At 26.0% G+C, this 19,090-nt stretch overlaps 1 protein-coding gene across 1 annotated transcript in view; it reads right to left on the bottom strand.

Annotated features, from left to right (window-relative positions):
• Positions 1-497: 497 nt before the first annotated feature.
• Positions 498-19,090, bottom strand: part of Rim2 (replication in mitochondria 2) — a 28,088-nt gene continuing 9,495 nt past the window's right edge. The window contains exons 3-7 of the mRNA XM_043045760.3: positions 13,811-13,888; positions 13,540-13,640; positions 8,220-8,286; positions 5,357-5,631; positions 498-2,461 (exon numbers count right to left, since the gene is read on the bottom strand). Coding sequence (XP_042901694.1) covers positions 2,217-2,461; positions 5,357-5,631; positions 8,220-8,286; positions 13,540-13,640; positions 13,811-13,888 — 766 coding nt within the window. The 3' untranslated portion in view covers positions 498-2,216. The remainder of the gene's footprint in view (positions 2,462-5,356; positions 5,632-8,219; positions 8,287-13,539; positions 13,641-13,810; positions 13,889-19,090) is intronic.

The following is a 19,090-nucleotide window of genomic DNA, read 5'->3' as shown; positions in this document are numbered from 1 at the left end:
ACGCGGTCCAACCAGAAACTTTGCTGTCACCTGAACATGGGTGATTTGGCAGTCAACATGTTAAAAAGGAAGACTAGATTTTCGATCATATTTTAAATATTTATCTTTCAAAATGTTAATATATGGCCATAGTTGCAAATAAAAAATTAATAAAATTAAATTTCTCAACCTTTTTTGATAATTTTGAATAAATATTTTTCAGCATTCAACCGATTCAGCGCTGCACCCTATTTTAGAAAATTAACCAAAAAGTGTACCCCATGAAGAAACTTAACATTTTAGAGAACTCTCTGTTCGAATTAGGTCTATTCACAGAGTGGCATAGGTTAATTTAAATGAGAAGGCATTAACTTATAAGTTGGTTAAATTTACATTGTTAGTCAACTATAATTTTTAACGAAAGGTGCATAAGTCAGAAATGGATATAATAAAGAAATTGCCATAGGCAAAAGTTGTTAAAACAAAAAACATACCTTTGTCATAAAATTTAAAACAAATTGGAGATTTATCTTTTATTTACAATCTATACAACAATATTTACATTAAAGTTGCATTTAATGGCATTAAGCTTATTTGTGAAGAAAAATGCAACATGCCAACAATTACTAATACAATACTTTATATACATGATAATGAGACTAGAAAAGTAAACTTTACAAACAATGAACATATTTACAAACAATGATAAAGCACCTAACCTGCCTTACAATATCACAATGGGACCTTTTTATATTTCTACCAAAAATAATGTACTAAAAGAATAATTACTATATTACTTTTAACTCTCAGAAGAAAATTTCTTAAAAGCTTGATCGATATCTTTTACTCATTATTAAATAAATTTACACATATATACAGCATTATTTTTTAAAAAATATATTTTAAGCTCTATGCTTTAAGAAATCAATAAGTACTTCAATATCAAGAAAAATAAGGGGCCGTTCTATTATGTAAGCATATTTTTTAAGGATTTTAGACCCCTATTTTTATTTTGGAATTTAACGTTTAAATATTGCTTATATACTCTCCCCAATATGTGTTCACAATATTTATAAATGTCCACAAATGGCTAAACCTCACAAAACTTTCATATAAACATTTAACAGCAATCTTGATTTCTATAAAAATAAAACACCAAAACAAATTAATTTATAAATGTTAAATAAAATTAACTAAATACAACCAAAAAAAAAAATTGGAAAAATTCTTGATGATTAATTTTTAAATTTCAATACAATAATTTGGAAAATTTTGATGGTAAATTTTTAAATTTCAATACGATAATTTGGAAAATTTCAATTTAATTAAACAGCTAAATCGTACTTTTTAAAGGCATATTATCAAATTCTGTTTATCAGCAAGAAAAAAGATAAAATCATTCTTTAGTCTTGTATAAGTTAAGCAAACTTTAAGTGATTAACATCACTTCAAAATTTAAAACAAATATACACAGCCAGTGTTTTTCATAATTGCAACAACTTGAATTACACAGTTAATATAACATTCTTAAGAAAATAAAGAGTCAAATCTTTTGAAAATAAACTAAATATTTTACAATGTCTGTTCTAGTTGTCCAACAGTTTAATAATAATATACAGAAAATTCCCAGATGTAAAAATAACTAGCACTGTACAAAATTATCACTGAAGCATATGATAGGTGTTTAAGGAATTAATGACACAAGTAGAATTTTAGGAACAGAATTCATACTTTTTACAATATTATTGAAAAAAAAATTGGTTATTCAAGATTGATAATTATAACATAAATTTGATAATTAAAACTTAAATTTCACTATTTTTAAAATAATTTACAAATTTAGACAGAAATTTAAATTTAATTTGACAATAAAAAGCTATCCCTATTAAATAATGGATAAAGTATTTAGTAAATATCAAAAAAGGAAATTTATTAGTAAAAAATCCATTAACCACTGGAAAACTAAATTTGTAATTTCAACCATAATATAGTAAAAGAAATCTCAATACAATTTGAAAGATGTCAAAAAAATTAATTATAAAAAATTCCTTTGAATTTTCATAAAATGATAAAATAATGCATCAAAACCAATTAAATTAAGAAATGATGAGTTGTAAACTTAAGACTAAATCACCAGGATATAACTTTACCGAAATTAATGAGATGAAAAACAACTTATGGAAAAAATGCCATGAAAAATTGAAAAAGTTTCTTGAGTTTTTGTACAAAAATTATGTTTAGAATGACTCCTCATCATCACACATTTGAATGGAGGGAACTGAACAGGAATAGTTCGTTAAAAGGTAGACAACTGCTTCATAGGTTGCCATCATAATGGCAGTGTTTGGAATCTGTCTCACCAACTGTGTAGCTAATCCTCGATATAATCCATGATGACCCTCTTCTTTGTAAACTAGCAATAAGGTTTGAAAGAAGGAATTGTATTTGTCGCCAACTTGACGCAGTCTTGTCCGCACGACCTCTGTTAAAAAAAAAAAAAAAAGGTTTTAATAATTTAAAATCTAAATTTTTACACTTTCATGAAAATTTGCTAGTGGAATGAAATATTTAAAAAAATATTACATATGATAGAACAAATATTGTTTAACACTGAATAAAACAATGATACGATTGTAAAGCTTAAAAAAGCATTAAAATCTTTTCAAAAATATTAAGTTTTGTATCAAGAAATAGATGTTTTAAAATTCAAAATAATTTTTTAAAACTGAATTCTTTAACCATAAAATCTTTATTGAATAAAAATTAAAATATGAGTTAATATATTTAGTTAAAACATATTACCATAAAGTATAAATATGGTATAATACAGTCAATGCCATAAAAATTAGTGCATCTAGAAAAAGTTGTCAGAATAAAGCAAAATTTTATATATATACAACTTTTTATTTCATACAACGTTGATATAAGTAATTCATTAAAAAATCAAAACAAAATTATCATTTATTGCAAGAAAAGATAAAAATGAATGGAGATTCTAGTACCCTCTTGGGAATGCATACAAGTCAGAGATGCCAACATGCTCAGCTTTTTAAACTATTATTTTCTAGTATTAATGTAATTTAAGCTATTTTTAGTTTAGTATTTTTCATTTTAAATAATTTTTCTATATCTACATATCAAAATTTCAAAGTAACATATAAATGCAACTTTATTGCAGTTATCTTGAAGTGACTATTTTAAAGAATTAATTATGTTAATTCTACATGTTTTACTATTTCATTCGCTACCAATTTATTAAAACTTTAGCAGAAAACGGCAGTTGGCATCCCTGACAAGTGCCTATGGTGGGGAGGGCAAACCAATGGCACACGTGTCATTTATGGCACCCGAAACAATATTTTGGGCACACCACCGATCACAAAGTTCACTATAAAGCATATTAAAAATTAAATTAAAATTCACAAAAAACAAACAGAAAAAAAACAATTATTAACAAAAGAATTAACAATTAATGCCAAAAAAACCCCAATTAATAACCATAAAAAACAATCTAACAATAAATGACTAGCAAAAAAAAAAAAATTAAAGTCTTGCTTAAGCTAACATCTCACAACCTAATCTAAGTTATTTGTCATCTAATCTGCAATAACAGAAGTCACACTGATGTTACTTTAAGTTGAATTACGTGCATAACTGAGACATTGCAAAATGCATTTTTTTTCCATACTGAATAAAGAGTTTTGAGTTGACACTATTTTGTGTTATTATTTTCCCAATAATCACGAAGTCAAAATTGTTTGACGGCACGTCTATGACTTCATTAAACAATTTTTTAGAAAAAATGGGACGTTGGTGTATTAACCCTTTCGCGACGCAAAGCGCGAAAGCGCGCTTACCGCTGAGGCCGGCAGTCTCTCTAACGTGTGTCTCCCCAGGGCCGGAGGGTTTTTCGATGTTAAGCCTAATTCCATGAAATTACCGAAATATCAGCGCGTTGTTTAATATTGTTCTGTAGAGTATTTAAGTGACATATGCTTTATATATATTTCTATGGATACTTTATTTACTTAAGTTATTTCTTGTTTAAATGTAATATAAATATTAATAAGTTTAAATATTTCGCATAATTTCCTCTATTTCCAGCTCAGTTAAAAATTTTCGACGCTTCGACATTCTAACGGTAAAAAGAAAAAAAAATCAAGCCTACAAGATCTAATTATCCACTAAAAACTAATCCGAAAATCGAAAGTAGCGAGAGATAAAAAAAACTCCCTTACTTACTGTAAATAAATATCACGTGCTAATTTAAAGAGCCCTCATAAAACATTCCCCCCCCCCTCCTCTCCTTCCCCTAAAAACCACGTGAATGTACTTTAATCTTGAGTAGAAGGTCAAATCTACATGTATCTGAAACCATATGGACATACAATGCCATCTTTTGGAAGAAATTTCATTTTTAATAACGTTCCGAAACGCTGGCACAAATATGTGACGGTCGGGGGTGAACGAGAAAACTCTCTGACACGCGGGTGTGTCGGCCGGGAAGTGAGCGCGTTTCTTGCTGTCACGTATATGTGACAGTCGGCTCGAAAGGGTTAAGGTTCGCCACCCCTGCCCTACGGCATCCTATTTAATGGTTGCTATAAAAACACAGCTAAATCGACTAAACTTGGATGCTGTTAAGAAATAACTCCTGTGTGCCCTGCTATGGGTGACAACACAAATGTCTGAAAGTTGTAGCAAACGTGACGCTCGCCTCTCACGGCTCTTTAGATCAATATTAAGAGGGACGTGTGTCTCATAAGATGCATCCCATACCATCACACCAACTGGCAAATTTAGATAAATAGCACGAGTAGACTTAGATAAAATGAAAAACTTCCTGTAAACAAAAATTCTCAACTAAAAAACCCTTCCACAAGCGATTAACTCTTGTAACTGGTTTCAACCCTTTTGTCGCCACATCATTTCAGTGAAATTTGTTTGAAAATCATAGATTTTTTAAAAATTGTTTTGATTTTTTAAAAATCTATATTGATGAGTTTGGTAAAAATCAAAAAGCTAAAAATAGAAATACAAAAATGCTATTTGCAAAAACATTTTCGAAATAATTTTAAAAAATATCTGAAATTTGAGCAAAAGAAAAGTGTATGTAGGAAAAGTTTATCCACAAAATGCATCAATGTTTTATTAAAAATAGTGATGTAAGATTTTATTTAGCTATTTATTTTTCAAAAATGTGGAATCAGTATAGGGTTTAAAACAAAAATGATTGCACAGGAATTATTGGAAACGGTAAAGGTAACGAGCTAGAAGTAAAACTCTCTAGTTAATAAATTGTATAGATAAGCTGCAATTGTATCTTTCAAAATACAATCTCATTAAAAGTATTAAAGGAGTAAAGTGTTGTGGTTACCATGAGGATAGGCAATGCAGGAAGCACAGGTTTTAGACACAGCACCAGCACACATGAACTCTACAAAGTCTCTTGTAGATTTTCGATCAGTGGGGTAGCAACCATTCTGTCTTCCTTCTTTCAGTTTTGCCTTAATGAATTCATAAATTACAAAGTGAACAATGGTCTCGGAGATACCGAAATAGGAAGCAGTGATACCCTTGTAGAAACCAACTATTCCTTTAGAATTATAGATATCTTTAATGCACTGGATTGTAGTAACACTACCATATGTTCTGAAAAAAAAAAAAGAATTTATTCATTAAATATCACACTTCACTACTAAATATAAGCATTCATTAAAATTATTATGTATTAAATATGAAACAAATATGCTAATACAGTTAACAGGATACCCACTCAAATAAAGAAAAGACATAAAATTCACAGACTTTTTCAGGTTTTTAAAAATGACAACAAGTTCAAGATTACATTGATGCCACACACAAAATTTATTTAAATCAGAAATATACTATTTTTTATTGGATAAGCAATGAAACTTTTTGATTGAAAATATATAAAATTAGGTGTTCTAAGAAACAAAACTTTGCTAAGGTTCTAAAAAGCAATTACGTCCCTCCAAGATTTTTAAGGACATAAATATTGGGACTGAAAAACTCTAAATGAGGCTCTGTAATAATTCTTAGAGGAAAAAAAGAATTTTTCTCCTCTAAGAATTTCTTTACTTAAATATCGACAAATATGAAAAGAATAGTATATTTAAGATGTGCATTAAAGATAAAATTTTCTTTTTCACTTTTGTGACAGATGATTTCTTTTTAATATTTTAATTTCTAGCACCTCTATTATTTTCAATATCAATAATATTAAATGCCAAACTAACAATGATATTATGTTATCAAACTTATTGTAATGTTGAATTTATATTAATTTGTTTAATTTTTATTAATATTTTTTCCTTTACACCTCAATTTATTTTAGTCCCTGAAAGTTACATAATAAAGTATATAAATTACACGATTAAGTATATAAATTATAGATAGATGCAATATTTTGTATAAAAAGCAGAAAAATTTAATATCTCACAGCAATAGAATCAGATCAGTCATATAATGATGATATATTTGTGATTAAGAATAATTAGGTCATTCAAAAGTAATTTAGATTCTGTTATGAAAATGAAAGGTGATTTTTTAATAGTGAATAAATATTTCATTGAATCCAATAGTTTTTTCTGGGCCAATAACTTTTGCTATTGCAGTAAAATGATTCCAGACACATAAAATTTTCGTTCTTTGCTGGCAAAAAACTGAGTTAGGTGACTTTTGACCTCCCTATTTGAAGTAAGGGTTTTGCTGCCGAAAATTTTTTGTAGTGACCGAATCAGTGTTGTGGTAGACAGTCCATTTTTATTCCATGATGAGGTCCAAAATAGGATAATTTTCTTGACATTTGAAAACCAGATCTAAGCTAATTAACTGAAAATTCTTATTAAATTTTTTTTTCATCAATTAGTAAAATATTGAAATATAAAATACAGGGCTATAACGGTGAACTTAGCTGTGAGAGAAAACTCGAAGGTAATGTTTGAAAAAAAAAGTAGAAAGTATGTTTTTAATACTTGTTCTCTTACAATTTTATAATTGATGGTTTACAAACTTTTGATTGCTAATGGCATGCATTCAAAAATTGAAGTTCATTGTAACTAAGTACAGCACAACAATTTGTAGTCTATTTAAAAAACAAAAACAAACTAAAAAAATGTATTTAAAAAATAAATAGTTGTAGAAAAATTATGAATATGATTAAGTGTAGTTCATTTTTAAAGGTTTTTTTTTTAGGTGATTTCATATAATTACTGAATTGATTTTTTACCATCATTTTTAAGGAATTCAACTTATATATGTTTTGTAAAAATTTACAAAACATTTATACATAACACAAATAACTCCAAGTATTTACAAAAATACAAGTAGATATTAATATATAATATTCTAAAATTTGAATATTAAATTAGTAAGCTGTTACTGATTTGAATTCTACAAAAAAAAAAAAAATTATTATTATTTTTTACTCTATACTTTAATACATAAGAAGTTAATATATTTTTAGCACTATTTATTCTATAATTATTTACTATTGTATTTATTTCATTTTACATTGTGGCCTCCACTACATTCTAAAAACAATAGTCTCTATCAATGCAACATCCTATCTGTTATCTATCAGGCTAATATATTTATTACAATGTTACACACTACAAATTTGTAATACAATTTATCAGAAGTAATTGGAAAATAAAATTTTAAGCAGGAACTTAAACTGACTCTTATTAGAGCCTCTTTGAATGCATTTTCAAGTAATATAACAGTTAATATAAAAAAAGGTAGGCATGTTTATATTGTAAGCATAGGGTCACCCAAAGTTCATACAAGATTTGAATTATATACTACTTGAGCATTAAAACATTGCCAAAAATAATTTAAAAGAAAAGAAGATAGAAAAAGTAAGTAAGAAAGAAAACTGTAGTGGCTGATTATTAAAAATGAAGCACTGCATCAAAGAACATATTTTCATAGTTAAGCAATATTTTGGATTTGAGGCATTCTTTTTTGTTATAGTGATTAAAATTAACTACCCAGATTATACAATTTAAGGTAGTAGAACTTTTTTGGGAGTTTGTAACACTGAAGGATGTTCCATACATAACCAAATGCTGTACACTTTAAATATGGATGAATAGAAAATCACAATTTATAATTACATGCCAATGTTATCAATCAAAAATACTTCCAGTGTTAATTTTGGAACACCCTACATAAAAATAACAACTAAATAGATAGTAATAACACTCAATATTTACCGTTGATCTAATTGCAATCTTGTTTTAACAAACCATATGGGATTAGTAAGGGAACAGGATGTGAAACCTAAAAAGAAATAAACACATAGGTTTAAAATCAAAATTATAGAAGCTTGAGTATTAATACATAGAAACCTTACAATTTTTTAATTCAAAATTACATATTCATAATATTAAAAATATATAACAAGTTATTATTTAAAAAAAAAAGTCATGTGCATCAGTCTGACCCCTATATTTAAAATCACACTGATTCAATAATGATTTGAGTAAAGTAAATCAGACGAAAGTCAAAAAAAAAATTATGACAATGTGAAAGAGAACATTAAACCTCAAATAACAAGTATTACTTTTTACACCTTATCCATTATTGTTCTAAACTTTTGACAATTTCAGTGTTGAAAAGAACAATTTTTTTTAAGAGAACAAAATGCTTAGAATTATTTAACTGATTACATCGAACTTGTTTTACTTCAATTTCTTAGATTTTATATACTGTTCAAAAAATTAAATGCTCTTCTTGCAATTTATATAACTCCAAACTAAAAGTTAATGATAAATAATAGATAAATAAAATTGAAAAATTTAAAGTGAAGCATCTTTTGCAAGCATAACCATGTGAGTTGAGAAAGAGGTTATATCTCATTTTGGTTAATTAGCTTTTAATTAAATTACTAATTATTTTACTAATTGTTTTAATCTCATAATTTTTTCTTTCTAAATTTTTTTCCATTCATGGTTTCTTCTTGTTTTCAATTTGTTATTGTCTTTAATATAGACATATATAATTAAAATCAATAACAAATTGAAAACAAGAAGAAACATTAATGTTACATTTTATAACTGTTCTTTAATTTATTTAAAATAATTTAGAAAATACATCGAAATTTCAAAATGTGAAGGTAATGATTCCAGGTATTAAAAGATTGTATTCCTTTAACCTTTTATTTTTTAACCAAAACACGTTCAAAACAAAAACAGTTCAAGATTTATTTAAACATTAAGGATTCCTTCACAAAAGACATGTCAAAATAAGAAATAATTATACAAAGATAAAAATTACTCTTTATAATAGATATATTAAAACATATTCACAGGGTTGGTCAATGTTACAATTCTGTTGTATTAACTCTATGAAAACAGTAGTTTCACAAAGCACATTTTGAAAGATCAAGATCAAAGCTTCCAGAAATTATGTCAAGTAAAATAAGAGGAGTAAACTGAAATATTCGCTTCCTATTTTAATAACAGCAACTTCATAACTTAATATGCATATATACAAATATTGTATGGGTTCACAACTAGTTATGACTCTTGAATAGTCAATATTATTCTGCTCTTACTTTCCAGCTAAAATATGATTCGAAAAACTGAACTATTTTTTAATTTATTTGAAAGAATTTAGAAAAAAACATCAAAATTATAACATCAAAATATGGAGGTAATGATTCTAGTTGTCAAAAGATTTTATTCCTTTAACCTTCCATTTTTTTTTTTTTAACCAAAACATGTCCAAAATAAATATAGTTCAAGATTTATTTAAACATTAAGGATTAAAGTTCATGGTGAAAGAAAATTAATTTCTCTACAAAGAAAATTGAAAGCCAGCAGTTTTTTTATTTCACTATAGAAGAAGAAAGAGTGAGAAATGTTAAATTCTTTTCATTGAAAAATATTATACATATTTGTGGTAAATGTTTAATTTGCTGTACTTATGTAAAAGTAATAAATCAGTATTGTCCTTATTATACTGAGAAACAAACAAGTAATTAAAAATTGACATAAAAACTAAATGTACAAGCACCTCCACATTATTGCATGATCTTAATAGAGATAGGATGGGTTGTTCAGCCTAAGACCTAGCCTAAAGCAGACACATTTGCTGAAAAAATATTTTGTGCAGGCTCGGACTTGTGATTTAACTATTTTCGAACAAGCAAATATTTTATTCAATTATTAAGCATAAAAAATGCAAAATTTACAAGGCAAAAAATTACAGCGTTCTGTTACTTCAGCTTGGTGCTTTTGCTTTATGCGATTAACAATATAAAAAAACTTGAATGTTTGCTCTTGTAGAAAATTTCTCTTTCACATGCAGTTATAGATTTTCTCTTAGTTTTTTTTTTTTTTTTTTTTTTTTACTAGTTATTGATAATAAAAAGGCTTTAATGATTAATTTATTCATTTAGACATCAAATGCTAAGTGTAAATGTACATCTCAGGCTCTGACCAATTTTATGCATCTCGGGGGGTTCAGAATTATTAAAAAATAATATTAAGTTAGTATTAAATATTAAATTAAGTATTAGTATTAAATATTAGTATTAAGTTAGTAAAAAATAATATTAAGTTATAAAATATTAAGTTAGTCTAACAATTCTATATAGGGTCAATAGTGGTCTTTTTTTACTTTTATTGACTCAAGATTATTGAATAATGGTCCAATGATGGTCCCGAGTTATTTTGCTGATAGGGTAGTTACAATAATTTGTTTGGTATCATTTACAGACATTTAGTCTAATTTTTATTAACTTTTAGAAATTATTTTTTTAAAATTAAAAACATCATCAAAAAGGTTTAAAACTTCTTTTAAATTAATGATAGTTAACTAAAAATCGGAGTAAGTGTAAATGACACCAAGAGTTGTTTAAAAAATTATTAGAAATACTAAAAAATTTTTCAAACGTAGTTAAATGCTTTTTGAGTCTGCAAATTTGACATTCATAAATGATGGAATTGCTTTTATGTGAATGGGGGGGGGGATCTAGTTTTCTGTACATGAAAACAGGTTGAATTTTGAACCAAGTTAGTATTATAACATTTAAAAGGATAAAAGAGAATCGAAAAGTCATTATCAGCAAATGTCATTTTTTAATGTATTGTCATAAACAATAAACTGGAAACAATTATTATATAAATCAAATTAACTCAATAAATAGTTTTAAAATTGTCGTCAACAGCAAAGTATATTGGGTGATTTTTAAAAGATCTCTTATAATTTATTGCAATTGTCAAATCACATATCAAATAAATTGATTGCTCTCATTGTTTCAACTTTCAAAACAGAACAATATATTGCTCTTAATATCCCTTTACCCTTATAACCTTGTAAGATGAATAATAGAACAACTTTAATAGAAGATTCAGATGTTCATTCTATCATCTGTTTCTTCTTTTTATAATTTAATAGAAAATTTTCCTTAACAACCAGTTTTAATGATTGAGCATGTGAGAAACAATAAGAAAAATAATTTTTAATGACATATTTTTTAAGAGATGCAAAAAAATTTTATTATAAAATAAATAAAATACTCCCATTGCTACAAATTAAGAATATCATATTTTAGAAAGTTAAAAATATTATTTAAACTTTCTAAAATATGATATAGTTTAATGTCTTTAAAAATTTATAATGCAAATTTTTTTTAAAATTGAAATGATTGCTCATTCTTTTCAAATAATTGTTCAAGAAATTCAAGTTTGCAAATATAAAAAAGATTGATAGTTTGATTTTTATTCAAACAAATTTTTTTTCTTTTTAAAATTGACTTTATTTTTTAAAATGCGAAATGGTAATGATGATAATATTTTTTTATCAACTTTTTCTACAATGAAATATTTTTGGCGCTTTCACTTTACATAATATTTACTTAAGATTTTTAGATTACAAAGAAAATCAAAGAAAAATTATTTTAAAAATACAAAAGATAGAATTTTTACTGCTAAGAAAAATCACTTCAAAAATTAGCTTTCAATTCTTTTCTGCTTTGAAAACAAAAAGGGCAAAAAGCAATTTGGACAAGGTTCTAAGAAGAAATGTTAAGTCTCAATGTAAATGTTTGTTTTACAAATCAACTATTTGACAGTTTGACTTTTCTGATTTAGTTATTGGTGAAAGAATTAGCAATCGTATGTAATATTTTTACTTTTTAAAATATAAACAGGTAGTAAAACCATTTCAGTTTTAACTTGCTTTCGGGGGGAGTAAATCTTATTCTCTTCTTCAAACTATTCAGCAATATCTACTTTTTCTCAGCAAAGAAGCAGTTTGATATGTATGCTATAATTGTAAAAAAAAAATCTCGGTAGTTACAGAAATTTAATGCTTCTTGAGAAAAATGGTAGAAGGAAACACCTTTTGTACCAGTTTTTGCTATTTTCTGTCTTGGTATAGATAGGCTATCAGCCCTGACATAAATGAAATTAAGCAAATAAAATTGCTCTTTTATTAATTTGCCAATTTTAGCATTTTCAAAATTCATTTCATAATATTTTTATTATCAGATATTTCCAATTCTGTTCTGATATTATGTTATTTTTGTACACAAACAATAGAGTAACCTAATTTTAAGTCTTCCCCAATTTCAACGATGCCTCAAGCAAATATGTAAAACAATTTAATCGAAATGATGCTTTTTTATCGCAGCACACAGATATTTTTGATGAATACTCTTCTTTTGCTATGAGTAGACATTACACTAGATAAATATTAGCAACCTATATTCAGCCAATCCTGATGAAAAGCAAAAAAAATGAAGATAAGAAGAAAAAAAATAAAGATAAGAAATGCTGCAATACAAAAATGAACATATTCAATGTCAGCTACTTGAACATATCAGTCTTATCAAAAGTCCTTGAAGTAATATCTCCAATTAAAATCAACTTGTCTTTGTAAAAACTCTAGACTTTGAAATAGAAATTAGGCTGTTATAAGGGTATTTTTGGTTCACAAACACCTATAAAAGGAAGTGTGCCTACACTACAAAATAAGTGATGTATAAAACTAATTACACTGCAAAGTCCAGAGTTTTCTTAAAATAATTCCTGCTAAGAAGAAAATTTTAGCATCTTATACACAAAAGAAAAGAAAAAGATTGAGAGGGAGGCTAGATTGAGACGAGAACCAATCTAAATAAAAGTACTTAGTTTATCAGAAATAATATCACAAAAGAAACTTATTACAAGATAGCTTCACTTTATTTTTACTTTGCTACTAATTTTACTTTTTCTTTTTACTTTTTACTAATTTATTGGAACTTAAAACAAGTGAATGTCAAAATTTAATTTTTTTTTCTTTCCTTAAACTAATCTGAACAACTGGAAATTAGAGTTCTGTATTTTGATGATTTTACAGACTAGATTATTACTGATTTAAAATTATTACAATTGATTATTATTGCTTTGAAAATATTGAAAATAAATTTAAATTGACAAATAAAAAACATTTTCTAAACATTGAAAATAATAGGATTTTTAGAAAAATTTGTGATAACAGAATTTTTTAGTTTTCAGATTAAAAAAAAATAAAAAAAAATCTTACCAGCTGCTGCAGCAGAACAGATGTGCACAAGAGGGGTGTCAGGAGTAATGTGCTCATTACAGAAGTTTTTGACATGGGAATATGTACAGAAATAAATAGCCCTGAAAATTTTTGAAATTGTTTACTAAAATGATTCTAATAAACATAGAATTTCTGACATTCTTTTATGAAAACAAAAACTGTAAAAAACATAAATATGAAATAAATAATAATTTTAAAGTTAGCAAAACTTTGAATATTTAACTCAGCATTTTCTTAAAATGAGGTATACCTGGATGGAGCAACTCCCACTAGATTCGGACCAAGACCTTTGAATAAAGCTTTAGCTCCTTCAGTTTCTACAATATGCCTAAAAAGAAAAGCATATAATTGTACTACTACTTTAAAATGAATTGAAACAATTAAAAACTGATTTTTTTTTTAAAATCTGAGTAACATAAAATAAGGAATAAAATTCTAAATGAAAATAATGTAACATCATGGAATCTATTCAGCGATGCTGGCTTTAACACTCTTGACTGAGTTATTATTATACAAAAACTTTTTTACAAAAACACACCCAATTTTCCGTTTTATTACATATTTTAAACAGGGTTAGCATGATTTACATCTCGATTTAAATCTTGATTAAAATCGCCATTTAAATCAATTGATCTTCTTTATAAAAAAAATCATTGATTTAAATCAACTGTGATTTTTTTTAAAAGAAAATCACAGTTGACTTCAAATAACTGATTTTCTTTCATAAATCATTTAAATTTAAAATATTTACATAATTTCATTCATAATCAAGATTTTATCCAAAAAAATAATTAAAAGGTAAATTATTATATTTCAAAACAGATTAATAGATAAATAAAATTAGAGACTAAAAGTAGATAAGAGTAACATTAAACTGTTAAATTATAATTTTCTTTAGCTCTATGTTAAACAATTTTCTGAGAATTTACATATTTCAATTACACCCACTTAGTTTTATGTTTATTTGAATACTTTAAGTACTTTAAAATATTAAATATATAGTTACGTGTTTTGCAATATTGGTGAAAGACTTGTTCTGCCCAGAGAAACTAATACATACTTTTTTTATTTAAAGTATCTAAACTATTAATATCGAACTGATTAATTACCTAATCACTCTAAATTTTAAGGATGTTTAGCTTGAACAATTTTTAAATAATACCGTTAATACATTTTATTAGATGACTCAGCTAACAAATATTTCAAAAAATCTGATTTAAAAAAAACAAAAATTTGATTTAAATCAAATAAATAAGTATATTTCTTCTTTTTTGAACCATGAAATCATGAGTTTTGCTAATCCTTATTTTAAACCATAGTTTCTACATAGACATTTTTCTGTGAATTTAAATAAAAAATATTATAAATTAACATCATCACACTATAAAATGCAAAAGAAAAAAATAATATTCAGAATTATCAGAGACGAAGCATAGTAAAGTTAGTTACAAAAATTCCATGAATCGAAGATTGGACCAAGAACTGGTAAATCTTAGATATACCAGGTACAATTACATTAGTTACAAATTACATTAGTTCTGAAGAACCTATTTGTTTGGCTAGGAGAGTTCTTACTTTAGACAAACTATAGGGTACTAGACATGTACACAAGCAAGAAAGTTTCTCACATTTTGCAGCACACAATTTGAGAAAATAATTTTAGAATTAAAAAATTAAATTAGTTCAATGCTGATAACACTAAAGCAGGGAGTTTTAGAAACTCTTATTTTTGGCAGTAATTGCTGATGTCAAAATAAATAAATAAGAAAGAAGAAAAAAGAAAGGAAGAGAAAAGTTTAAAATTCATTTTTTATAATTTTTTTAAAGATTTCATAATTTTAAATGAGCATATTTAATTAATGAAACATTTTAGTACATTATTATTTAACAGAGATGAACAAAGCAAGAAGCAATTTATTTCCTGGAAGCATACATCGCCATATATTCCATGTCGCTACTACAATTCCAAAATTTAGAAAGAAGATAATTATCTTCAACGATCCACCTAATTCAATTATTCACCTAATCTGAAGCCAGTCATTTTAAAATGCTTAAAATAAGGCATTCTAGAAAATCTTTCACTTATTTACAACCAATAGAAAATTAAAGAAAGATTTAACTTTTATGATAGATCCACATATGATTATGGTGCTTCACTGACCGAAATAGCTCTTAAATCACCACTTTGAAAAGGATGAATCATCTTTTCTTGATATGAAAAAAAAAAAATATTGGATTAAAAAGATATGTGTTTCAAACACTTTTTTTGATATTTTACAATTATCTCAGTTTGTTTATTCTCTACCCCAAATTGTTATATTTTAAAAATAATAAATCAATAAAATAACCGTCGTTGAATGTTATACAAGCGCAAATATTCATCACTGAACCAAAAAAAAATTCTTAGGCTAAATTTAACTATTGAGAAAACAACTGACTAATTTGAAAGTTTTATGTTTTTCTGCAGATTTAACAGTAGTTTACAAGCATACAGATAGGTTGTCCAGATACACAACATTCCAAGAAATTTAAAACAATAATATAAAGTAATCTGGATTGCAAAACCTGAAAACTCACAAGGATGCTAAAAAAATTTAAAATAAAGCTTTAAACAGACAAAAAAAAAAAAAAAAAAAAAAAAAAAAAAAAAAAAAAAAAAAAAAAACACACAGCTAATTGCTTTAATAAAGTATACACTAAGTAGCAAATATATGTCATATAATTCTGTTTAAGACCAATACTTTCCACTACCACTGGAAAATATAATGATTAGAGCTGGAAATATAACAATAATTTAAATTCAAGAATTATTAATATCAATAATACTTTACATACTATTGTATTTGATATTTATCGTTGTTGACAAGAATCGCAATAACAGATACGCTAACTTGCTCCGGAGAGCAAATATATATTTTAAAGTGGTAGTTTATCAATTTTGACTCTTGATTTAATAAATTAAATTTAGTAGATTCTTATCCACCACTATTTCTAAATAATTCGTAGGCTTATATAATTCACCACTTTATAGTAGTACTTGAGTCACCTTTTAAAAAGCAAGTAAAAGTAGTCAAATATTTGCAAAATTTACTTAGTAGTTATTTACCGTTTTTTAATTATTTCGGCGTGTCCGGAGCAGTTGGTATCTTTGCAATAACAATGCTGTTGATAATTAATCATAATTAGATGTTTATTTAACACGTTGAATGCCATGGGCATCACCGGTGACCGGCACTGAGTTTGTTCATAAGGCCACAGGGGTGACCGGCACTGAGTTTGTTCTTAAGGCCACAGGGGTGACCGGTGAAGCCAAGATTATACAAATAATTCAAGCAAATTTTTAATGCTTTTAATTTTTATATATTATTATTGTTACTAAAATAGTTTGAAGAAATTAATGCAATACATACTGAGAAAATTATTTTTGAGAGACAGGAAAGCCATGTACAATTAGCATGGCATTAAACGTGTGAAAGATAAATTTAATGATGTATCATGAAAATATTTCTTGAAGTATCATTGCAAGAATAAAAAAAAAATTTCATATTTCAAAAAAACTTATTTCTTTCTTATTATAATAAGTTGCTAAAAGCAAAATTTGTGGCATACAATAACACAAAGATTCATGTTTCATACCAAAAGTAAATAAAGTTATTTTTATCAATTTATAATTAATATCTTAGTAGACACTTTTTCCTCAAACCTAAAGAGTCGGTGACCGATAACCATAGGTCTTTTTTATTTAATAGCCACTTTTAGCAACTTCTTTTATGCTTGAATTAAATTATACTTAAAAAAACAATTCGCATAAGAAATAATCCACAGCTATAAAAAGTTAATTCAACAATAAAAATATGAATATGTGCCCAAATTTAGTCAAAAATATTGACTTTAAAGAGCTTTATTTAAAAATATTTGGGGAGGCAAAATAAATTACGGCTTTAAAATATGTGAATCGCTAAAGAACTACACTTCCACGTAAATTTTTCCATCACAAATGAAAATCAAAATTTTGAATGGAGATATTGAACTTTTTAATGATAACTCAGCTTTCCAGAATCCTGCATTGATGTACTTTTAGCGGAAAAAAGGTGGTGAAAATGAAACGATTTGGTTTTGAATTTAAGTTACCTTTTTTTTTTTTTTAATTTGACTCACCAGGTTGCGATTTCTTATTTGAAGGCCTACATAATAGCAATGTGGATTAAAATTTTTAAAAATTTGACAGAGCTTCATCTTTTTTTATTACATATATCAGGGTGCATAGCCAAATTATTCAACAAAAAATAAGTACTTTTCAAGCACTCTTAAAATAATATACTTTAAAAAAATATCATAATTAGGCAAGGAGGAGAAGTTTTTGACAATTGACGGTTTTATCTAATTTTAACCATCGTGTCAAAAAAATAATAAATAAATAAGCTTTTGGCATTGTTTTTGACAATTGTCAAAAATAATGAAATTTTTAAAGCGTTTTGATACGCTACGGACCAACAATACGCCGAAATAGATTGAGGTTGAATTAATTGTGAAAATGTTGAATAGAGCAATGTGAACTGCGTCTTTTTGTATAATTCATAGCAAAAATCAACATGGTATGGGAAAAATCTCATTTTGAAAAAGGGAAAATTAAGCAGTTTTTAAAAACACCCAATGAAAAAAGCTTCTTTAAGAGCTTTTAAATAACAAAAATAGAAAATAAGCACCTTAAGCACTTTTTAAAAACTTTATGCATCCTGATATATATATTTCAATTTCCTATAGTATTTATCTGGACAATCTATATTACAGAAAAAAAAAAAAAAAAACATAATAATCTAAAAATTCTACTGATAAATGCTTTGTGCAACTACATTTTTACAAAAATTCATTGTATTTAAAAAAAAAATCGAGATAAATCCTATAATATAATGTAATTTAGATGAGGAAAGAACCAACCTTTTGTTGAAACTTACCAACAGGAAAATTTAGTGTGAAAATTACGACTTCTTTGTTTGACAGAGTCTCCGGAGACGCTTTGTTAACATCTCCCACCTGATTTATAAAAACACAAGTAACAGGACATGCATATCATATCTGACTTAAAATATAATTTTGATTCAAGCATTCTAGCTAGCTTTCAAAAAGTGGAACTTGAGAACAACTAAAAACATATTTACATTCTAAACAGCAATTAACTTAATTTTAACTATACTAATTAACATAATTTGACTTCTAAAATTAGATTAAATAAACAAAAGAATAAAAATATCCTTCCTTCTAAAATATTTAGTAAAAAAAATTCATATTTAGAACAATTATAGACACTTTGGTAAAAATTACTAAATGCAATTAAATTCTTAGGTTAAAAATTCAAGTTTTTTTTAAAAAAATTACATTAAAATGCATTTAAAAAAAATTAAATCTTATCTTAGAGTAAAATTCATAAAAATAAATTCTAAAAAAAAACTATACTTTACATAAAATAAGATGAATTTTTAAAAAATAATCAATGATTATGATAAAAAAAATTCTAAAGGAAATAATAAGG

The sequence above is a fragment of the Parasteatoda tepidariorum genome, chromosome 5 (genome assembly GCF_982258835.1).
Source record: "Parasteatoda tepidariorum strain Cologne lab strain chromosome 5, Ptep-v5.0, whole genome shotgun sequence".
Lineage (NCBI taxonomy): Eukaryota > Metazoa > Arthropoda > Arachnida > Araneae > Theridiidae > Parasteatoda > Parasteatoda tepidariorum.
This window is presented reverse-complemented; position numbering and strand designations above follow the sequence as displayed.